The sequence below is a fragment of the Eschrichtius robustus genome, chromosome 1 (genome assembly GCF_028021215.1).
Source record: "Eschrichtius robustus isolate mEscRob2 chromosome 1, mEscRob2.pri, whole genome shotgun sequence".
NCBI classification, from domain to species: domain Eukaryota; kingdom Metazoa; phylum Chordata; class Mammalia; order Artiodactyla; family Eschrichtiidae; genus Eschrichtius; species Eschrichtius robustus.
In genome coordinates, this window is record NC_090824.1 from 21860515 (window position 1) to 21885179 (window position 24665).

Consider the following 24665-nt stretch of genomic DNA (forward strand, 5'->3'; position numbering starts at 1 on the left):
TTAGAACTGCTTTTGCTGTATCCCATAGGTTTTGGGTCATCATGTTTTCAGTGTCATTTGTTTCTCAGTATTTTTTGATTTCCTCTTTGATTTCTTCAGTGATCTCTTGGTTATTTAGTAGTGTATTGTTTAGCTTCCATGTGTTTGTATTTTTTACAGATTTTTTCCTGTAATTGACATATAGTCTCGTAGCGTGGTGATTGGAAAAGATACTTGATATGATTTCAGTTTTCTTAAGTTTACCAAAGCTTGATTTGTGACCCAAGATATGATCTATCCTGGAGAATGTTCCATGAGCACTTGAGAAGAAAGTGTATTCTGTTGATTTTGGATGGAATGTCCTGTTAATATCCATTAAGTCCATCTTGTTTAATGTATCATTTAAAGCTTGTGTTTCCTTATTTATTTTCATTTGGGATGATCTGTCCATTGGTGAAAGTGGGGTGTTAAAGTCCCCTAGTATGATTGTGTTACTGTCGATTTCCCCTTTTATGGCTGTTAGCATTTGCCTTATGTATTGAGGTGCTCCTATGTTGGGTGCGTAAATATTTACAATTGTTATATCTTGTTCTTGGATTGATCCCTTGATCATTATGTAGTGTCCTTCTTTGTCTCTTGTGATAGTGTTTGCTTTAAAGTCTATTTTGTCTGATATGAGAATTGCTACTCCAGCTTTCTTTTGATTTCCATTTGCATGGAATAACTTTTTCCATCCCCTCACTTTCAGTCTGTATGTGTCCCTAGGTCTGAATTTGGTCTCTTGTAGACAGCATATATACGGGTCTTCTTCTTGTATCCATTCAGCCAGTCTTTGTCTTTTGGTGGGAGCATTCAATCCATTTACGTTTAAGGTAGCTATCGATATGTATGTTCCTGTTACCATTTTCTTAATTGTTTTGGGTTTGTTATTGTAGGTCTTTTCCTTCTCTTGTGCTTCCTGCCTAGAGAAGTTCCTTTAGCGTTTGCTGTAAAGCTGGCTTGGTGGTGCTGAATTCTCCTAATTAGCTTTTGCTTGTCTGTAAAGGTTTTAATTTCTCCGTTGAATCTGAATGAGATCCTTGCTGGGTAGAGTAATCTTGGTCGTAGGTTTTTCCCTTTTATCACTTTAAATATGTCCTGCCACTCCCTCCTGGCTTGCAGAGTTTCTGCTGAAAGATCAGCTGTTAACCTTATGGGGATTCCCTTGTATGTTGTTTTTCTCTTGCTGCTTTTAATATTTTTTCTTTGTATTTTAATTTTTGATAGTTTGATTAATATGTGTCTTGGCATGTTTCTCCTTGGATTTATCCTGTATGGGACTCTCTGTGCTTCCTGGACTTGATTGACTATTTCCTTTCCCGTATTAGGGAAGTTTTCAACTGTAATCTCTTCAAATATTTTCTCAGTCCCTTTCTTTTTCTCTTCTTCTTCTGGGACTGCTATAATTCAAATGTTGGTGCATTTAATATTGTCCCAGAGGTCTCTGAGACTGTCCTCAATTCTTTTCATTGTTTTTTCTTTATTCTGCTCTGTGGTAGTTATTTCCACTATTATATCTTCCAGGTCACTTCTCCGTTATTCCCCTATTGATTCCTTCTAGAGAATTTTTAATTTCATTTATTGTGTTGTTCATCATTGTTTGTTTCCTCTTTAGTTCTTCTAGGTCCTTGTTAAACATTTCTTGTATTTTGTCCATTCTATTTCCAAGATTTTGGATTATATTTACTATCATTACTCTGAATTCTTTTTCAGGTAGACTGCCTATTTCCTCTTCATTTGTTAGGTCTGGTGGGTTTTTACCTTGCTCTTTCCTCTGCTGTGTGTTTCTCTGTCTTCTCATTTTGCTTAACTTACTGTGTTTGGGGGTCTCCTTTTTGCAGGCTGCAGGTTCGTAGTTCCCGTTGTTTTTGGTGTCTGCCCCCAGTGGGCGAGGTTGGTTCAGTGGGTTGTGTAGGTTTCCTGGTGGAGGGGACTGGTGCTTGTGTTCTGGTGGATGAGGCTGGATCTTGTCTTTCTGGTGGGCACGTCCACGTCTGGTGGTGTATTTTGGGGTGTCTGTGGCCTTATTATGATTTTAGGCAGCCTCTCTGCTAATGGGTGGGGCTGTGTTCCTGTCTTGCTAGTTGTTTGGCATAGGGTGTCCAGCACTGTAGCTTGCTGGTCATTGAGTGGAGTTGGGTCTTAGCATTGAGATGGAGATCTCTGGGAGAGCTTTCGCCATTTGATATTATGTGGAACCAGGAGATATCTGATGGACCAGTGTCCTGAACTCGGCTCTCCCACCTCAGCAGCACAGGCCTGACACCCAGCTGGAGCACCAAGACCCTGTCCGCCACATGGCTGCCTGCAGTCCAAAGTCCCTGGGACGTAGCTCTGAGTGGCTCCCCAGAAGTTTAATAAACACGTATACTCCTGTATACATGGGAGGTACCCAGAAAAAATGAATAACTCCCTGAAATGGCCCAAGCCATTAAATACTTAAATACTTAAATACTAGCTCAAGACAAAAGAGGATGTTGGGGGAAGGAATTGGCCAGTTTGGGAAAGTTACCAGGTTACCCTGGTAAACAAGGGTAAGGTTGTTATGCAGATTTGAGTCCAGGCCTTCTCTGCTGGTAAAGGGTCTGTAGAGATTTGGACCTCCTCCTATTCCTGGTACAGAGAGGGAGACACCTTTACAAATGGAGATTTCCTTTATAAAGGTAAGTGTCCCTTACAATAGGGTAACTTTCACTGAATTTTCAGAGCTTCTCCCTCATCAGCTCTTTCTAAAAAATAATGAGGCTAAAATAATCCTTATGCCAAAAAGGCATGTTTTGGGGTAGCAAATCCTGCTGGCCTTCAGGGCAGAAGAGTGAACAATAATGAGCCAAAATCCTTGCCCCCAAGGAGCTTGAATTCTAGCGGGGAAGACATTGGATATATAGGATGTTAGACAGAGATAACGTTAAGAAGTAATAAAGCAGAGAAGGGGACTTGCATCTTTGGAGAGAATAGCTCAGGAGTACCTCACTGAGAAGGTGACTTTTTTAAGGAAAACGGGGTGTGAGCCATAAGCATTCCAGATAGAGAAAAGATCTATATGTTTTATAAATGCCTAAGAAAATAGAATGAAAATTCTCTGTAGTTTCATATTTACACCATGTTGCAGATATTGCTATTTATTTATTCATTTTCCTCTTAAATCTCAGTATCTTTTCCTGTTTCTGAACCCAACACCATAATTTCGATTCTCCAGCCAGGAGGCCTGACTGACTCTATGTTTTTGGACAAGCTACTTAACCTCTTTGAGTCCGTTACCCCCTGTGTAAAGGAAGACCACTGTCTAACTCTCAGGATCCATGGGCAAAATGAGATAACATTTGTAAAAGTGTCTGACATTTCATGGGTACTCAATAATTGCTAGTTTCTTTCTTTTTTTTAATTCTTCCTTCCCTGTCCACACTTTTCAGCACTTGTTTTCAGTACTTGTCAGTAAATTTGCAATAAGATTCTTATGCAACAGGGTGGAGAAACCATGTGATAGGCAATTAACCAAAGACAAATTAGGAACATTAGGAAACTTGATTTTCAAAAAGGAAACTTTCCGAAGTGGTTTTTGCTAAATTTGGTGCTCAAGGTTACAGAGATAAAGCCAAGCCCTGTGCACTTCCCCCTTAAAGATATTTTTCATTGTATGCCAGGTCAGCAGTCCTAGTAGATCTCAATTTGTATATGTAACAGTCTACAGAGTCTCCAGTTACAGTCAAACTCAAGGCAAGCAGAGACATATCACATTCATATGCAAATACATCTATATTCACATTCTTATCCCCTAATCCAACCTAGCTCTAATTTTGCAGTGCAAATTGGTGATTTTTCTTGAGAGTGTTGGTGTGCCACTAAAAATGGAGGAAATGTAAGGGTAAGGGTGAAACCTCATGTAGTTTAGGTCTGAATGAAGCCGAAACCTGGGTTTAGAAATAAAAGTAGAGCCTAGGGACTTCGCAGGTGGCGCAGTGGTTAAGAATCTGCCTGCCAATGCAGGGGACACAGGTTTGAGCCCTGGTCTGGGGAGATCCCACATGCTGCGGAGCAACTAAGCCTGTATGCCACAACTACTGAGCCTTTGCGCCTAGAGTCCGTGCTCTGCAAGAAGAGAAGCCACCGCAATGAGAAGCCCACGCACTGCAACGAAGAGTAGCCCCCGTTTGCCGCAACTAGAGAAAGCCCGTGGGCAGCAACGAAGACCCAATGCAGCCAAAAAAAAAAAAAAAAAGTAGAGCCTAAAATCACTCATATTCTTTGGTGAGCTTATCTTTGATTTGAGGGTCATTAGACCTTAATTGTAGTACCGGTTTTGATACTGACTCACTGTGGGGTCTCAGTCAGTTAGTTTTCCCTGTCTATCTCATGAATGACACTTCCTTGCCTTGTACGGCTGTTGAGGTTTCATAGTGCTTGTGTTGTTTTAGTGCTCGTCTGACTTTCATAACATCAAAGTCAGACAAGCATTAAAGATAATGTACAACTATTTATACTGTATGCTTTTGGTTTTCCGTCTGTCCCCAGCCATATCATTGACCATGCCCTGCTGGACGTGCCCTTCCTTCAGTTCCCTGAGGAGATGCCCTCTGCCCTCCGAGAGCAGCTGGACCACACATTCTGAAGACACCAGTAGTCCTAGTTTTGGCCCCTCGTACACAGACCTGCAGCTCATCAGTGCTGAGGAGCAGAGTGGCCTGGCTTCCAGGGCCGACTCGACTGGTAAGATGGAGCCCCAAGCCAGAGGGCTCTGCAAATCACTTTTGGTGACCTGTTGCCACTCATCAAATCTCTGCAGCCAGCTTTGTTTGCAGAATGAGTTCAGGCATAGTCATCCAGTCAAAAAGCTAGAATCCTGAGTGGTTCAAAATTGCATTGGGAAAAAACATTCACACAGGTTGGCTGGTTGGTTGGCAGGTTATCAATACTGGGAAACCATTTGACAATATATCTTAAGGGGTTGTTTTCTGACTGTTCTGTACAAGTACGGTTCCCTGTCAATTTATTTTCTCCTTGGTTAACCGAACTATGTGTAATATGCACAAGGCTGAATCTTTCATCCTACCACCCACGCACCTTCCCTGTTCAGCAAGAGGGAGGTTAGATTTAAGCAGAGAAAAAGTAAATGTTATGTGAAGTGGAATGAGAATCAGGATGCAGCCGCTGTGTCCAGAGTACAGATCATTTTGCAGTTCTGTTTTTTCTGTTGTGCCTGGATTGAGCTATGCACCAGTCTATAACATCCCATGTTCTCATTTATTACATTTCCGGTAGGTGTAGGGTGGAATGCTGGCTGGCTTTGCAGGTAGAATATGGGCCTGTCAGCAAGCACTGTATTATGGGTTGGGGTTTAGGGCAGCATTGGAAAGATGTTGTGTGTGGTTAGTGTTTTGGTTATTTGGCCCAAGGGATTGCTTTCCTTTGAAAGTGATAGAGTTACTGATGGTTTCTCTGTGGACGAATTTACCCAGTGTGTCCAACAATATTTGTTTTTCCTTCTCAAAGGTGTGCTTTAGGAATTTGTCTCTGGATCATTTTTCAAATTTGGGTAACATTTGTCCTCACGGTGTGTGCTACTGAGAGGTTCTACAAGTAGAAAGAGTGATCCCTCTTGCAGACTAAAGGGTTCAGACAGGATTTGGTTTGGTATTTGATAATATTGCAAGGAATCCTAGTTTATGATGGTCTCTCTCTCTCTCTTCACAAGCCACAGTTCTTTATTGCATTTTGTTTGCACCGACACACTCAATTCTGGTTGATGCCCTGTGACGGATGATCTTGATCAGCGGCTGAAATACGCCCCCACAACCCCCTCTCCACCCTGGGGAGCATTTCACGGATGGGAGCATCTTGTGGATGGGAAGTCACAAGCTGAGGTGGTGAGGAAGGGAGGCGCTGCTTGCCTCCTGTTTGCGTCTCCTTGCTCTCAACCTCTTTGCCAAGCCTTCCCGTGGAGGAGGCTGAGAGCACACAGACGCTGGAGTCACACTGCTCAGGTTCAGATCCTCCTTCTGCCATTGTGACCTTGGGCAAGATTCTTAGTATCTTTACGACTCAGTTTCCCCATCTGAAAAGTGGCCGTAATAATAGTACTTACCTCAGCCAAATTATTACTCACTCCAAGTGAGACAGTTTATGTACAACAACTTAACATAATGCTTGACACAGAATGAATGATCGTCAAGGATGTGATTTCTTCTCTCTCCTGCCCCAGGGTTCTTATTGCTTTAGAGAAGTAGAGGTGGGCTCCTCACTGCCGGAAAAGTCAAGATCTCTAGGCTCAGGCTGTTTTTTTTGGTGGCCTCTTTACTTAGGTGAAAATTGCTTTAATTCCTAGAGGTTCAAATGATGAACATCGGAGTCCTAGCCTGAACTGGACATTGTTAATCTGTCCCCAAAGCTTATAATTACGTTTAGTATCTCCCTTTTCATTGAGAAAGCCTCCTCCCCTGTGTTGTTTTGGTCAGGGTCCTAGCAGGAAGCAGATGGTGCCCTCAGAGGGGTTTATCTGAAGAGAGTTTAATGAAAGAACTGCTTACAGAGGCAACAAGACCTAGATTCATGGAAGAGGGGCTGCCCCACAGGTGCTATGGCTATAGAAAGAACAACACCGCTGCCAGAGACTTGGCAAAGTGGGGAGAGAGGGGGGAATAAATACCCAGATCTTGTGTTGGTCCTCCCATCAGCAGATCTTGTCAGAAACCAAAGGGCGTGGAGCCCTGGTGAGGCAGCCCACAGCAGTCAGCCACCAGGCCACAGAGCAGGTGGAGAGAGGTGGGGAATGGCTTTGGAGTGAGGGGTGGTGGTGAAGCAAATGGAGAATAGCCAACACACTTTGGTCCCTACCAGGAACTAAATGTCCTGCAGGCTGGGGTCACTCCAGAGACACAAATGCAAAACCAGGACTAGAGAATGATGAGTGATGCTCTTGGTTCCCTCCTTCAGCAGGAGGCGGTTTCTGCAGCTACAGGGAGGCTAGAGGTATGGCCTTTTAGCAACCGTCCTCTTTTGCAGAAGTGGTAATAATCATAGCCAGGACTTTCTGAGTGTGTGCTGTGTGTCCGATGTGGATTATCTCTGCCTTTACAAGAACCCTGCTGGCAGGCATCATTCTCATATCCTAGTTGACCCTGAGTCTGTAGAAGGTTAAGAGACTTGTCTAAGAGAACACCGTTAAGGAATGGACAAATCTGTGTCTCAGTCAAAGTTCCAAAGCCTTTTCCAGTGGCTCCCAAACCTGGCAGTGCCACAGAGTCATCACGTTATCGATTTGCTGTTACCTTCCAGACCTTCTATACAGATAGGTATAGAGGATATATATATATATATATATATATATATATATATATATATATATATATATATATATATATATATATATATATACCAGAGCTTGAGGAAAAAGGTCCTGTTTCATTAACAGATATGCGCTGTGCCCACTGTATTGTGTTACATAAACAAGTTTCTGGACACTGCATTTTGAAAAGAAATATCCTAATTCTTCAGTCTCAGGCAAGGACCCAGATGGGCCCAGGTGCTAGCAGTGCCCCCATCTGCTTATGATGGAGAGGTTTTCCTTTGCGTCTCACCTCCAGTCACTCTCCAGGACCAGAGGTGGGAACCGGTGTGCCTCCAGGACCCTGGAAAATGAGAGGCAGTGAGGTGAGTAGCTCAGAGGGCAGTTCCCCAGGCTGTGTGGACGGTGTCTGGATGCAGCCTTCGCTGTGGGAACCCCATGAGGTTCTTCCCGAACATCCTGACCGGTGCCAACAGGGTGGAGTTCTGGCTTTGAAAAGCCTTTAACTCGTCCTGACTCCCAGGATAGAAGGAAGATAAGGAAAAACAAGGTTTAGGAGGACGACCAAGTATTTCTAAGCCTGTGGCACTTACCCATCTACCCCAGCAATGGGGAATTTACAGATGCTTTCAGCTGAGCTATTGAGAGCTTCAAAGAAATCAATAGACATGGGAAAGCCCCCCCAGCCAGGTGACTACCCATGCTCTGCCTGGCACCAGGCCTGTGGCACTGGCCAGCCTCTGGGAGAGCCCTACTTTGAGGCTGGATGTTTCAGTCAGGGTAAACTGAATCCCTCTGAGGCCGAGGAGCAGATTCTCATCCACCTCTGTCTCCTCTCCCTGGAGCTTCTCTTCCTCATCTGTGAAATGGGGCTGGGCATCCCTGCACAGGCAGGACGACAGGGTGTGTGCAGAGGTGCTTTGTACAGTGCGAAGTGCCCTAGGAGTAAAAAAAAAATCCTAATTGAATAGCCCTGTGCCTTACTTCCCTTTAGCATGGGAAATGAGGGTAATTATTGCCTACTCCTTTATTGCCCCAAAGAGGACTGTCAACCATATGCGTTGTGGGATGGGATCCGAGAGGGGCTTCGTGATCCTCAGCAGTGAGCCGGGGTAAGTGGAGAGACGCTGCGGGGTTTCAGGATGATGGATTCCTGTGCTGAGGGCTTGGGGGTCCTTGGGAGGACCTTCCTTGGGGAGACTTCTGTCATTTATCTGCCCACTCTCGACCCCCATGTCCTTTAGCATTGCGGAGGGAAGAAGAGGGTGAAGAGAAGTTGCCCCGCCGGCCCGGGGGTTTCCCTGGGGATGCGGCTGGGGCAGATGCTTCGTGATTCATCTCCTATGTGGAGCGGGATTATGGTGGCCCAGGCCCGGCCTGTTTCCCTGGCTCTGTTGCTCCGTACCAGGCCGCAGCAAGCCATACCTCCTCCCTGTCCTCCGCGGCGGGAGTCCTGCAGGAAGTTGGCATCCCCACAGGGCAATCCCGATTCCCAGCATAATTGTGGAGGGAAAGACTCTGTGATCAGCCTACACTTTCTTCTCGTTTTCTCACTAAGGGGATAATTAGGAGGAGGAAGGCAAACAAATCCCCTCACCTTGGTTAAATCACGGGGTGTGGGCAGAGCTGGAGAGCAGTGTAGATGTTTGCTCTGGGGTTCAGCTTTCCAGTGCAAATGGCAAAAGTGGGAATAGGCAAGATCCCTAATAGCACCCCCTGTCTCCCCAGGGTCCCCTTTCCCTAGATGACAGGCACACCCTGTCATCTTCACCAGTCGAGTAGCTCTGTAATGCCCCTATCTTACCTGAGTTGATAAATGGTAAGAGGGTCGAAGGAATAAAAATAAGCCTTCTGCCTTGGAAGTCCATTGCAACCAAGAGAAGAGAAAACACAGAAATGTTTGCAGTAGCACAAGCTGCTGTTAAGTAGTGGGCCTCCATTTTGCTTTTCTTTTATGCACAAGAAAGGTGTCGGTTTAAGTGTGGGATGAGAATGCTCAGGTGTGTATGCAAACTGAGAAATGTGATGCTGGGTGAAGCACATAGCAGGTGTTTAATAATTGTCTGTTGAGTGGATCCCTGCATGAAAGGAGTGGGATTCCAGGTGGTGAGAGTCATCCGCATCCCAGACATCTGTATCCCATTTGGGTTTAAGAGTCCAGCATTTCTCCCAAGTGTGTCCCATGCAGCCGCCTAAGAAAAGCCAGGATGCTGGGGCCAACGAGTTAGGTCATGACCTGCCACCTTTGTTTTTTAAAAAATATTTATTTATTTATTTATTTTTGGCCGTGTCAGGTCTTAGTTGCGGCACACGGGATCTTTCGTTGCTGTTTGCGGGCTCTTTGTTGTGGCGTGCGGGCTTATCTCTAGTTGTGGCGCGAGGCCTCCAGAGCATGTGGGCTCTGTAGTTGCCGTGCATGGACTCTGTAGTTTGCGGCATGTGGGCTCTGTAGTTTGCAGCATGCGGGCTCTCTAGTTGCGGCACGTGGGCTCAGTAGTTGCGGGCCTCAGGCTTAGTTGCCCCGCAGCATGTGGGATCTTAGTTCCCTGACCAGGGATCGAACCCATGTCCCCTGCATTGGAAGGCGGATTCATAACCACTGGACCACCAGGGAAGTCGCCCTGCCACCTTTGCTGGAGATTTGTAGCATGTATTAGCTTATTAAAGATTTTGAAAAGTCCCGAAATGATATGGTATTTATGTATGTATCTATGTATATGTATAATTTATATTTATATGTGTGTGTGTATATATATATATACACACACACATATATATTTATATACATCTACAAATAATTTTAGTCTTTCATTAACCCATAGTGCCTATCTGGTTACCTGGTCATATCTCAAGGTACAGAAACCCAAACATACATAAATTAGCAAATTTGAGTTGGAAGTGCATGCCATTGCTAAAGTGTTGGGAAACCAGAGAAACCAGAAAGAAATATTTTGACAAACTTTCCTGGATTTACAAAGGTAGCTCTACTTTGTCTTATGCTCTGCTATACCTCTTGGCCTTCTTAAAGAAATTATATTTCGGTAGACTCAGGACTACATTTTGCCAAACGTTCTTTGTATTTAAACCCTCGTGGGATTTAAAACAAATGTAGACCAGATGTTCTTGATTTATTTGCATTTAACTGATCACAATGGAATTCTGCCAGAGCAGTAGGAGATCTCCAGGGATTTTGGACTCCTCTTTTTCTTTTTCTTTTTCCCCTCAGAAACAAGTGTTTGTGATGGGTAGAAACCTATGGACTCGGGAGTTCAATTTTTGTGACAAGCACTTTTTAGATGCTTAGAAAGTTTCTGTTGTCATGATTGGTTAAGGATAGAATGAGAACATCACCGGGGCTGTGTGCCTCTTTATAAAATGTAACACGTTTCTCTGTTGCCTGTTTTGTCGTAATCCTGCTGCAGCTGGTAGAACACTAGACCAGGGGCCCAGATTCCTAGTAAACAGTAATTATCATTGTGCATGATGGGGCTACAGGGGATTCTTGTTATTCTTAAGGCACATTTGTATTTTATGATTTTTTTTTTCGCCTTGAATACATTTTGCTTGGAAAACAAAATGAGTTAACTTATTTTAAAAATTCTTTTGCCTAGCTATAAATTTCAGTGATAATTTGTATCCCTCCTGAGTAATAGTGTCCTCCTCAAAATCGAAGAACAGTAGAACATATTTTTAAAACAAATTACATCTTTTTTTTCTTTCATTAACAAATAGAAATTTGGCCCCATTTCTGTTCTTAGGATGCCCCAGAATCCTTGATATTCTTGTTCCCATTAAGTTGTACATTTTGGATTTAAATCAGTATTTTAAAACTCTAATGATTGCTTTCTTTGAAAATTTCTTTTCTAAGAGGTTCAAAAGTTTCTCAGAAACACAAATTTTTATTGAGTAAAACTGGTATTTTACCAGTCATTGCAAATACAGAAAAGAGTAAAGTGTATGACATCTGTCTATGAAGAACGGATAATCTACAAATTTTTGCTGTTAAAAGGATCATTATATATAACTTAAAAAATAGTTTTTAGCTATGGAACATCTACTGTATGCTAGGAATGTGTTACACACATGCATGTACACATTTAATCTTCATAATCTTAAAAGTAGATATTACTACCCCATTTTATAGAAGCAGAAACACAGCTAAGGAGATTAAATGATTTGGCCAAAGTCACACAACTGTAAAGGGTAGTGTTGGGATTCAATCCAAGTCTCTCTCCTCAGTTTCCCTGCCTGGTGCCTGGTAATGAGAGGCTGGTGTTTGTGAATGCAGTGAGTTGTGGGCAGCAGTTATAGAGAGCCTTCTGGGGGCCCAGCGCTGCTTCCTCTGCATCCCGGGAGCTATGTACAAACCTCCCTCATGAGTTTATCTCATTGGGTGGCAGTGACTTGTTCAGGAGTCCCCACTAGACTGAGGCGTTCTTGGAAGCAGGAACCACATCATATTCATTTTATATTCCCACAACACTGCCTGGCACGTTGAACTTATGCAGTGGATATTTGTGGAATAAGTTAACTATTCTGATATAGGGCTAGAAGACCCTTGTTCCCAATCCTGTTCTCCAATTACCTAGGCTTAAGTGTATTTGCTAATTGAAATGTAACTTCATGACAGGGAAGAATTAAAAGAGAACAGATAGGTGCAGCCAGTGTGGAAATAAGACTTTTTTCCTGTGTTTTCACATGTTAGCCATTTATCCAGTCGTGTCCATTCATTTTGTTTTCCTGTTCTTATTTGGGTTTTACTATAGTCTTTTAAATTTTCTAAAAAAAAAAATTGATGTATGTGTGGGGGTGCAGTGGGGGGTTCTCTCTCTGTCTGGGTATCTCAGCATTTCACTTACCCTATATATTCTTTGACCAAAGCAGCCATATTTTCCTTTCCTATTTATTTAGCTCAGAGAGTGCAAAGAAGGTGATTTGGGGAAAGCTTTTCCGTGATATTGAAATAGGTCCTTGTGATTATTGAACCATCTATGTAGAGCAAAATCTGAGAAAGAGTGGTAGAGTTTAAGATGCTGTGCTCCATACAGATGATCTAAACTAGGTATTTTAGAACTACTTCATAAAAAACCTGTGACCTCCAACCAGAGATTTTGCAAGTCCCTTTTAGAATTGCTAATGCACTAGTCCTGAAGAGGAGGTGACAACTGTAGTGCCTTTTATTGATTACTTTCTGTGGTGTTCTTTGTAGTGTTATGATCTTCCTTTTATAGATGACAACACCAATGCCCAGAGCCACACATTAGTTAAGGGGCAGAATTAGGATTGATGTCCAGGCTTGTTGACGCTGTGCAGCTCTGCCCGTCCTGTGGCTGAGCTCTCTGCAAGGACCACTTCACTGCACCCAGTCCTACAGGGTGGAGCTTAAGAGGACGTAGAGAACGGACATGTGGACACAGGGTGGGAAGGGGAGGGAGGGACATAGGCTTGACATAAATACATTACCATGTGTAAAATAGATAGCTAGTGGGAACATGATGTATAGCTCAGGAAGCTCAGCTCAGTGCTCTATGATGACCTTGGGGGGTGGGAGGGAGGTATAAGAGGGAGGGGATATAGGTATACATATAGCTGATTCACTTCATTGTACAGCAGAAACGAACACAACATTGTAAAGCAATTTTACTCCGATTAAAAAAAAAAGAGGCTGTGTTCTTTCATTGCCAAACAGATGATCACAACCAGATATTTGGAACCACTTAGACTTCAGAGGGTCCATGAACTTGGATGATAGGTCAACACTGTCTCTCACCTCTAGGGAGGTTAGTGAAATGAGCATTTCTTTCAATTATGGGTGTAGGCAGCAAACCACAGTAGTAGTTGCAGTATCTCCACTTAATCATCAACAGAAATCACAGATGTTTCCATAGCACGTTATCATTCTGAATGGTAGTTATTGGTTGTGTTAATGGTTGTACTGATGGTAGTATTAATATTCTGCTGTAATTCAGGTAACATACATGGTGGCCTGGAGTAGGGGACTGGACTAGGTTAAAGGAAACTGAACAAATTTAAAAGACATTTAGCATTTAGAATGGACAGAATCCACATCACATGTTTCCCTGTTATGCTTCAACATGTTCCATCTCTGTGCCTCTACTCTTTTTTTTTTTATTTAATTTATTTATTTTTGGCTGCATTGGGTCTTCAACACTAGCAGTGCCACTTGCTATGGAAACTGGATTTTGGATCTGACACTCCATTTAAAGCCTACTTCCCACAGTTACAGTGAGGAGAAAGCAGTTGTTTATGCTTAATAAACCTCTCACTCAGCCTTTTCACCTGCTTATCTATGGGATGGCTTGCTCATTCACGAAGGGGCTGGTTTATCCTGCTGGACTCATTGGCTTACGTGCCAATTCAAAAGTAAATATGATAGTTCACAAAAGAAGAAATGCAAAGACGTAATAGGAAAAGATGATTATCCCCATAATCAGTTGTACAGATAAACAATGATGTTTATCGGCTTGGTAAAGTTTAAATGATTGGAAGTATCTAGTGTTGAGAGTGGAGAGCTGGGAATTTGCGTGCAAGGATCACAGAAGGACCCTTCTGGAGGGCATTCTAGCTATTGGTGTCAATTTGAATGTCACTCTTTAACAATTAGTTTATTCCAATTAAATAATTTGACATGTGCCTGTGTGTGCATAGAAGCACTGTTTATATTAGCAAAGCAAACAAACAAAACCCAAATGTCAAATAAAGTGAAATGCTATGCAGCCATGGAAAGTGTCCCAATTACATTAATTGAAAAAGGTGCGTTACAGAATAGAATGTATAATCATTTTGCTATATTGGCCTATATAGAGTTTTGCCATATTAGTGTGTGTGTGTGTATTTCTGAGTATATAGAAAAACGTTTGATAGGCTGTATCCCAAACTGCTAATATTGGTTATCTTGGGGTAGTGGACTTTTCATTCCTTACTACATTTATTTCTATAGGATCTGAATTATTATAATAACCAAAATAGCTCTAAAAATCAGAAAAAAAAAAGAATGAAAATACTTCCACTTAGAAAATTAAATATGTTACTAGAGCATTTTAAAATTTCTTCTGTGCTATATGTGTTTGTTTGGGGGCTGGCCTGTTTGTTGGGGGTTGAGTGCTGGCCTGTTTGCTTTGTGGGGGAGGCCATTGTTTCAAACATTGCTGTCATATACTTGTGATTTTTCACTGGCATGATGCTAGTTGCTTACTCTTTGCAGGAAGTAGATATAGAGTGATGAAAAGCCCTGATCTTCTGAGTTTGACAGACCAAACACCGGTTCTGCTACTCCCCTGCTCCGTGACATTCGGCAGATTATCTAACCTCAGTGACCTTTAGTTTCCTCAACTGTAGAATGGAAATAATAATGATAATACTGAGCTTGCAGGTTTATTTTGAGGGTTCAGTGAGACCTGGAACATAAAGTTTCTGGAGTAAAATAAGGAGTAGTCATTATGATGATAGGGATATAATGCGGTTTTCAGAATTCCTCCTGTTTTAGAGCTAGGACTTAGCCTATGGGAGGAAAATTCTTTTAAGTTTTGGAAAAACGGCCAAATGGAACCCAAAAGAGGTTCTACTTTATGTCCTTGGCTAGTTTCTGTAAACCGCCTTTACAGAAAGGCAGTTTCTTCTATTCTTTCTGTTCTCATTGACTGAAGGGTGGGCTCACTCAGCATGCTTTGTGAAACCACTTGTGTCTATGGCATTTTTCTGCAGAATTAGAATCAGGAAGAAAAGCTTTCCTGAGAAGAGGAGGGAGGGAGGATGGGGTGAGAGAGAGGGCTGGATAGGGGTAGGGAGGCAATGCCAGGTTTACTTTCATGAGGTGCCTCGCCCCTCCTCCTCTTCAGAATTGGTTTGTTTGGACAAATTGGTTGCCTCAAGCAACACATTATTAGTCTGAGCCGGAATGTATCCCGGGAGACTTGCTACTTTCCCTTTGCCAAGTAATTGTCCTTTTCCCAAAGAGGGTGCTGGGGCTGTGGAGGCATTTTCCACTTTGGCATATTTCAGTCCAGTCCCCCCACCTCCCTCACACTGAGCGTCTGCTGCTGGCACTACGCATTTAGAAAGCAACCAGTTGTGAGCTGTTAATCTTTGTTTTCAACTCCAGGATTTTGTCATCCATCCTTCCTTAAACCCTCAGTACTGGTGTCTAAGGAAAGGAGATTGTACAGGCAGACCTCGGAGACATTTCAGCTTCCCTTCCAGACCACTGCAACAAAGTGAATATTGCAATAAAGCGAGTCAGGCAAAGTTTTTGGTTTCCCAGTACATATAAAAGTTACGTTCACACTATAGTATGTTATGTGTGCAATAGCATTATGTCTAAAAAACAAGGTAGATACCTTAATTAAAAAATCCTTTGGGGGCTTCCCTGGTGGCGCAGTGGTTAAGAATCTGCCTGCGAATGCAGGGGACATGGGTTCGAGCCCTGGTCCGGGAAGATCCCACATGCCACCGAGGAACTGAGTCTGTGCGCCACAACTACTGAGCCTGCGCTCTAGAGCCCACGAGCCACAACGACTGAGCCCATGTGCCACAACTACTGAAGCCCGAGCACCTAGAGCCTGTGCTCTGCAACAAGAGAAGCCACTGCAATGAGAAGCCCGCGCACTGCAACCAACAGTAACCCCCGCTCGCCACAACTAGAGAAAAGCCCGTGCGCAGCAATGAACACCCAACACAGCCAAAAATAAATAAATAAAATTGAAAAAAAACCTTTGTTGCTAAAAAATGCTAACCATCATCTGAGCCTTCAGCGAGTTGTAATCTTTTTGCTGGTGGACAGTCTTGCCTTGATGCTGACTGATCAGGATGGTGGTTGCTGAAGCATGGGTTGCTGTGGCAACTTCTTAAAGCAAGACAGCGATGAAGTCTGCCACGTTGGTTGACTCTTCCTTTCAGGAATAATTTCTCTGCAGCATGCAGTGCTGTTTGATAGCATTTTACCCACTGTAGAACTTCTTTCAAAACGGGAGTCAGTCCTCTCAAACCCTGCCACTGCTTTATCAACTAAATTTATGCAATATTCTGAATACTGTTGTCATTAAAAACATTATCACAAATGTGTTGTCATTTCAACAGTCTTCACAGCATCTTCACCAAGAGTAGTTTCCATCTCAAGAAACCACTTTCTTTGCTCATCCGTAAGAAGCAACTCCTCATCTGTTAAGGTTTTATTATGAGATTGCAGCAATTCAGTCACATCTTCAGCCTCCACTTCTAATTCTAGTTCTCTTGCCCTTTCTACCACAGTTATAATAGTAACTTCAAAAATCACTGATCACAGATCACCATGACAAATGTAATAATGACAAAGTTCGAGATATTGTGAGAACTACCAAAACGTGACACAGAGACATGAAATGAGCAAATGCTATTGGAAAAATGGCGCCGATAGACTTGCTAGATGCAGGGTCACCACAAACCTTCAATCTGTAAAAAACAAAATATATCTGTACAGTGCAATAAAGCAAAATGCAATAAAATAAGGTATGCCTTTGTCATTGGTCAAAACGTTCCCCGTACCCCCCGACCCAGCCGCAGGACGTAGGCCTCCCTTGCAACAGGATGATATTCCTGCCCCGTTGACGTCAGGCTTGACCATGGGACCTGCTTTTTGGCAGTGCAACACAGGTGGAAGTGACACTTTCAGCATAGATTTCCACATGCTTTTCCCTTTGTCAGAGTCACCCACTCTGGCCCACAGGCCGCCCTCAGACCCTGGCTTGGCCCTTGTTTTGGTGCTCCTCTGGCTTCGCTTGTCCTCCCACCCCACCTTCTAGACCACAGTCCGCGTGCCCAGGACTCCAGAACCCTTTGCCTAGACAGCCATGGGCCCACTCCCTGGTCTCTCCCTGGATCTGTGCACCCAGATGCAGCCCACGCCGTGGGTGTGTGCAGCCCTAGGCCTGCAGGAGCTGGAAATAGAGCTTGGAGCTGAGGACAGTGCGGGATGGACAGGGGAGTGAGAAGGGAGCGGCCCTCAGGCCAGGGGCCACTTCTCCCTGCACAGTGATGTTTCTGTGTAGAGCTCCAAGGAGGCCGGGAAGTCACAATTCCATCTTGGCCTTCTGGGTTGGTATGAACATATATCGATCAAGGAGGATAAGACATGCTTTATTTAACAGTTTTTAGCTCGGTCCATAGTTTAAAGTACTTGGACATATGTTATGTGAGCCTGCATCTGAACCGCTAGGGTAGTGCTGACGAATGCTCAGATGAGTCTAACGTCCTGAACAGGGGCTGCTTTTTCAGCCTGGGCCCCAGAATGATGTGGACAGAGCTGCAGCTATTTCTTGATAGATGTAATGGGAAAAATAAGTCTTTGTAATTGTGAGCCACCAGGATTCTGGAGTTGTCTGTTACTGTGGCTTAACTTAGACTAAGGTCACTAATTTCAAAATGAACAGGTGACATTTATTGAAGATGTCTGACCTCACCCACTTTATTTATTTATTTATTTATTTAAAGATCAGGTTTTGTTTTATTTTACTTATCTATTTAATTTATCGGCTGTGTCGGGTCTTAGTTGCGGCACACGGGATCTTTTCGTTGTGGCGCATGGGCTTCTCTCTAGTTGTGGCGGGCAGGCTCCAGAGGACGTGGACTCTGTAGTTTGCAGCGTGCAGGCTCTCTCCTTGAGATGTACGGGCTCAGTAGTTGCGGCATGTGGGCTTAGTTGCCCCGCGGCCTGTGGGATCTTAGTTCCCTGACCAGGGGTCGAACCCGTGTCCCCTGCATTGCAAGACGGATTCTTAACCACTGGACCACCAGGAAGTCCCCTCACCCACTTTAAATATAGTATTGGCAGAACTTTTTGTTATCGTATGTATGGTAGGGCTACCCAGAAGAGCCTGGAAGAAATCCCGGGAGTTGACTGGAGTTCTGTGACTGGGCACGTATGTGCCCTCTACACTTCCAGTTGCTCGCATTTCTGTTCCTGAATTGCTAACATTCAATGCACTTTGAGGCTCCTTTTCCAGTAGTGATGGTTTGGGTTATCAATACATCTACCTTGCTTCACTTTCTTTGTGACCCTCCAGAAATAGAATTCAGGGCCAGATCTTGGTAAAAAATTTATAAAATGAGAGAATATAAATAAAGTCCCTAATGTGAAAAAGAGCAGATAGTATTTTTATTTTTTAAAGGTATCCATTATTTGTGAATTTACATTTGAATGTATCTACCTATCCGTTTCCCATCTTGTACCAGAAAGAATTATCCCAATGAATGGTTTTCAGGTCATGTCTGCTCGGAGTATATCAAATATGAGGCACTTGCTAGAGCTGAGAGTCTTTCTGACTTGGAACAAAGAAAAGTCACCTGGTCCTTGCTGGAAGTAATACTATGAACTTGGCCTAAGGATATCAAATATGGACATTTTTAATGGCAGTTAAGGTTATTCTATTGTAGGTTAAAAACACACTTGTTTTCAAAAAGCTTTCAAATACTTACATAATTTTATTCACTCTTTATTATAGCCTGTGCGATAAGGAGAAAAATATCCTGCCTTTTCACAGGGGAGGAAACTAAGGCTTATTAATTTTTAATGATTTGCCCTCTGTTCTACTACCAATACTAATATCAGTATTAGGAATATTAATATACCAATTAATGTATGAATATGTATTGTAAAATACAGATGTTAATGACATATAATACTTTAATTTAATGACATATAATACTTTATATTATACCTCATATGTATTTAATATACTTTATATTATATATTGATATTAATAATATTGAAATAATTTATATAATGTCCTTATATAAATTATACATAGGCGGCTAACTGCTCTAACAACTCCAAGATTTCAGTGGCTCAGCACAGTTCAAGTTTATTTCTCATCCACGCGACTGTGAGTGCAGGGTGGTGACAGGGTGCTGTGCTCCAGAGTTCCGGGACCCATGCTGTGCTCAGAGTTTCCTCCATTCAGGTGGTGTGTGGGAAGTGGACGTGCATAATCTGTTGGCCAGAACTCAGGGCCTGGCCATGCCTTCCTGTCAAAGAGGCTGGAAAATGTGGCCTCGCTGCATGCCGGGAAAGCAGAGAACACAAATGTTCATGAACACAAGAGGCTGTGCCACAAAACTTATAGAAATCTGTAATGTTTATCTCCCCTGATTATAAGGACCCTGTTTAAGATCTGCAGACCATTATGTTTTTCCTCCAGCTTTATTGAGGTATAATAGGCACACAATAAACTAAACACTTTTGAAGGGTACAGTGTGATGAGCTTTGAAACATGTCTACATCTGTGAAGTCATCGCTAGAATCAAGATAATGAACGTATCTGCCACCAGAAGTTCCTGCTGTCTTCTTGTAATCCTCCTTTTCTCACTATCCCCCCATCTCCTGCCCTAGGCACCCACTACTCTGCCTACAAAGATTCGCTTGAGTTTTTAAGAATCTTGTATAAATGGAATCATACAGTAGGTTCTGTAATTTGGCTTCTTTCATTCAACATTATTATTTGGGATTCATCCATGTTGCATAAATTCATTCCTTTCTATTGATGAGTAGTGTTTTATTGTATTGTTACACCACAGTTTGTTTTATTTGAAAAAACAAACAAATCCAGCTTTTCAAAGATTGAGGACCTTCTTGATACTTCGCCTTACAGTTTGAAAAGTCTAAGAAAAGCCTTCTTTGGGCAGGTCTGAAAGAACAGCCCCAAGTCTCTCATACAGAACATGAGTCACAAGAAAAGAAGGACTAGATTGGGCAGGTGCTGTGCTTTTCTTGTTTCTGAACTTCCAATTGGGTGGACTATTAATCAAGTCCTGGCAACCTAATGTAGACCAATCACTGTGCCCCATGGCCTTGGGAATTCAGTCATCCCTTGATATCTGCAGGGACCACAGGAGCCCCTGTGGGTACCAAAATCTGCAGATGCTCAAGTCCCTTGTGTGAAATGACGTAATGTAATGAATACAGTCTGTGCTCCATATCCGCTGTTTCTCATCCTTGGAGGCAAAAAGGCCAACTATACAAAAGAAACAAGACAGTTAATCCCGTCAGTTGGTAGTCTGAGGTCGGAGGCAAAAAGGCCAACTATACAAAAGAAACAAGACAGTTAATCCCGTCAGTTGGTAGTCTGAGGTCTATACCATCATTTGCTTGTCCCCGACCCTGGAACCACACTCCACACTGTGTTCATCCCAGGGTGGCACAGTGCTGCCTGTGTCCCTCCTGTGTCCACAAACCTTCCATGACTTCCCTGCCTAAACTCTGACCTTACTGTGGTATCCATGGCTCACTCTCGGGTTTAACCTAGCGTCAGTTTGTCATCTTTAACATGAGCTTGGCAATGTGTATTAGGAGCTACTTACTAAAAGAAATATTTATTTCGTTTAATGGAAGAAATTTTTATTTACTGAAATAAATAATAAGTGAAATCATATAAAGTACCTATTCCCACACCTGATGGATAGTTCAAAAATTGTATGTTTCCTTCCCTTCTGCCCTTTCTCCCTCCCTCCACATTTTGGTCTTATCTTACCTTTCCTTCCTGATTGTCAACCACTGCCCTCTATCAGATGTGCTGTCCATCCAAACCAAACGGTTCTTTGTCCCCCACGCAGGTCCTTTGCTTTTCTCCTTTTGGGCTTTGATTGACAGTGTTCTTTGCCATGGGTCCAGATAGTTCCTCCATCGTGGTCCAACTCAGATGCCAGTACCTCCAGGAAGCCTGCCTTGATTCCTCATCATGCTCTCCCCAAATACACCAACACCCCAAGGCGGGAGTAACTTCTCTACCACAGCAGCTTCACTGTATCACTTACTACCTTCTGCTTTATCGTATTCATTCAGAATTGGCTCATGTGCTGTTCTTTGCTTCAGGGCTTTTTCTCTTGCTATTCCCTCTGTCTGGAAGACTGTTCTTCAAGACTGTCACACATCTCACTCCTTTACTCCATTCAGGTCTCTGCTCAGTTGTCACCTCCTCATGGAGGCCTTCCCAGATCACCCCATCTAACACAGGGCCTTCTGTGCCCTATTTACTCTCTATCTCCCTACCCTGCTTTGTGTTTTCCATTGCACTTAACCCCACTTGATAATATTTGTCTGTTTCTAATTGTCTGTTTTGCCCACATGAACTCCGTGTTCACAGGGACTTTCTGTTGTCACTGGTGCATCACCAAGTGCCTGGCACATAATAGATGCTCAATAATTATTTGCTGAACAAGTGAATATTCACCATCAGATTACACTGTAGTCTCTATCAGTGTGCCTTGAGGCTAAAAGCAGTGTCAATGTCTGATTCATTATTAGATCACCTCAAACACGTTGCCTGTAATAGTATACAGTAAGTATTTGGCTGAAAGACAAAAGTCAACAGTGAGGAGAAAATTTCCCGAGGTCCGCATGACTCAACTTCAGTTTCAGCCAAAGGTTATCAAGCACCTGCTATTTGCCAGGTACCATCAGGTACTTTTATACACATTGTCTCATCTAAAGCTCACAGTGATGTTCACATCCTCACACTAATATTCCAGTTAGAACCCTGGGACTAGGACTTGGAACCTTGGGAAAGTTCCACAGCTTCTGTAGCAACTACTCCTTTCCTGTCCCTGGTACAGCCCCACCCCCTCTTGACCCACGGTCTCCCTCATCCTTGCTGTCGCTCATCATTCATCTGAGGCCAGAGCCCCTTTGCCCTGCTCCTTTGCCTTTCATTCATTCACTCATTCCAACCTGAGCCATCTTGTATCTTTCAAACTCTTGTTGACGGTGAGAAAATAGTCTACGTCCTCTACCTGTACATTGTTCTCCTTATACTTCCTTGTCCTAAAGTCATCTGGCTTCCCTTGCCTGTGGCTCTAATTTCCTCAACCTTGGAAGGACTGGCATCATCTCCTTTCCCCTTGGTTACTTTCATGCCATTATGGAGCTGCCACTGTTCCACAATCTTAAATAAACCCGCATGTCCACTTCCACCACCCCCTGCCCAGGTTGTGCATGTGCATTGCTGACTCTGGCCCTTGACTGTCTTCTCGAAGCCCATCCTCCCCTTAATGTCATTGCCAGTGATGTGGAGTCCTGGGGTAATGGAATGAGCACTGGACTGGGAGTCAGAAGAGCTCATTTGGAGGCCTCACTCTCCCACTTAGCAGTGAGAAGATTTGGAGAAATCACTCAGTGCCTCTAAGCCTCAGTTTCTTCATCTGGAACATGGCCATAATGATACCTACTCGATGTAACTACTTCACAGGGTTTATTGAGGAATAAAATGAGGTATGCATGGTCAAGTTAACTTCTAAACCATGAATACTATGTAGAGGGCAGGTATTATGGGCAGTTGCCCTCTCAGCTGTCCAGTGGCATGCCAAACTTTGGGTCTCACTGCTGCCTGGAACTTCTCTCAGTGATCTTCTGGCTTCACTTTCCTTCCTACCCAGCCTGGACCCCAAGGGTAGTTTTCTCCTTCAGTGTTCTACCAACAGCCTTAGAATCTTTAACTCTTTGACTTGCTACTATATCCCTTTGGCCAGCTCTCAATCCTGAGTAACCCCTACCACATATGTGTAACCTCTGTGCCCCTGAACTCTACTGAAAAGCAAAAAGTCTTGAATTAATCCTATTGCCTCTTCAAGAACCTTGCTCTTTCAACATCTGCCTTGCATATTGTGTGTCTGTCTCTCTTCCCCACCCCCAAATTCTCTTTCTCCTAAATATGCTTCATTAACAAATAATACTCTTAACAAGTAATTTATTTTGATCTTGCTTCCTCTCATATTGACATTTTTTAATGACTTTCCTCAACCAGGTTACACATCCCCTTGTAAATTTTGGCAGGACTGACTCCATAGTAAATCCAAGAGTATTATTTATGAAACTTGCAGAACCCATAGACTTGGTCTGAATTCCTGGTCTTCCTTTAATTTAGACCTTTGTCTCTCCCTTCAGTCTCTCCTTGATCTCCTTTTTAGATGCAGGGTTTTTCCTGTGGCAGCATGACTGACAGTCTAGCTGTATCCACAGAACCAAAATTAGAAACAGCTCTTGAGAGGTGAAGCAGTGGCTGTTCCTCACTCAGTACCTTCCTGTCTTGTTCCGTCCATCTGTCTAGACCATCTCTGCACATCTTGTTAGATGGATATGACAGGAAGTGTTTGGGGTGAAGAGGGACATGATTAGGGCTTGTACTGAGACCTCTTCCCCCTCCCTTTTTCTTTCTTCTAGTTCCTTCTCTCTCCCTTTTTCCTTTCCATTCCATTAGCACACAGATGGTTATTGGGTAGTGTCTTGGAGAGTGTCTCTGGTCAGTCTACATGCAGAGAATGGGTCACCATCGTTAGTGCTGACTCTTGTATCTAAAATCGGCAGCAAGTCTTTGTTCAGAAGAGCTGCCTGGCTCCCTGGGATGGCGCACCCATTGCTGCAGGATGTTCCCACTCCACGTGTCTTGCTCCTTCCCGGTCTTCCTTCTGTATTATTTCCGACTTAGGCTTGCCAGTGGTTCCTTGTGCCAGCCTCGCTTGTGGAAATAACATCAGCCAAAGTGCTTCAGCTCCTGAAAAACAAGATATGTCCCTCTTTCCTTCCAGGTGCCCAGGGAGGGTGTTTTGGCAAAGTTGAGAAAGATCTGGAAGTAGAAAGAGAGGAAGGTGTGAAGAGCTTGCTTGAGGCCTAAAATCCTAGCTGTTGGCCCTCGGAATAATAATAGGTGGTGGTTGTCACTGTTTTAGAGGTTCTAGAAAGTTGGTCAAGATTCTAAATTATTTCAAGCCTGGATGATGAAATTAGCACCTTCCCCAAGTCCTTTGTTTTGAAAGCTCCATAGTGTGTGGTGGGATTTGAATTGTGGCCTAATATTTAATTAAGTAAATGAAGTGAAGGAAAAAAGTAGTCAAGCCAGACAAAATAAGCAGTCTTTCAACAAATCTAATGTTTCACTTCTCCATTATAGATGCTTCTTAGATGCACACTTCCAGCAGAAAGGAAGTGGATATTGGACTTGGCCAACTACTAATGCCCTGGAGGTGGCACAGTGACTTCCGGAAGGCTGGTTGGCTGGTTTGCCGGAATCGTCTCTGGCCTCACTGCCACGCGTGAACCTTGACATCCATTCTAACCGGGGCCTCGCTTACGAGTAGAGCGAGCTGCAGGTGCTGTGTAGCGTCCTTCTCACTGATGAGCTTCTTGGCTTTAGAACAGAAACTTTGACCAAGACATATTTTACCATCTGCTTCCAAGAAGAAGAAGAAAGGGAAGTCATTTGGGAACAGGTGTGCAAACCAAGCTCTTTTCTTTAGACAGAAATGTGAATATCATGTGTGACGACAAACGGATTCTCTGCTTTTTGAATGACATACGAACTTCCTGATAAATGTGGGAAAATGT

At 43.3% G+C, this 24665-nt stretch overlaps 1 protein-coding gene across 2 annotated transcripts in view; it reads left to right on the forward strand.

Annotated features, from left to right (window-relative positions):
• STON2 (stonin 2) overlaps positions 1-24665 on the forward strand; it is a 149769-nt gene that overhangs the window by 56438 nt on the left and 68666 nt on the right. For both annotated transcript variants that reach the window (XM_068541941.1, XM_068541940.1), the window contains exon 4: positions 4531-4725. In XM_068541941.1, coding sequence (XP_068398042.1) covers positions 4531-4725 — 195 coding nt within the window. The remainder of the gene's footprint in view (positions 1-4530; positions 4726-24665) is intronic.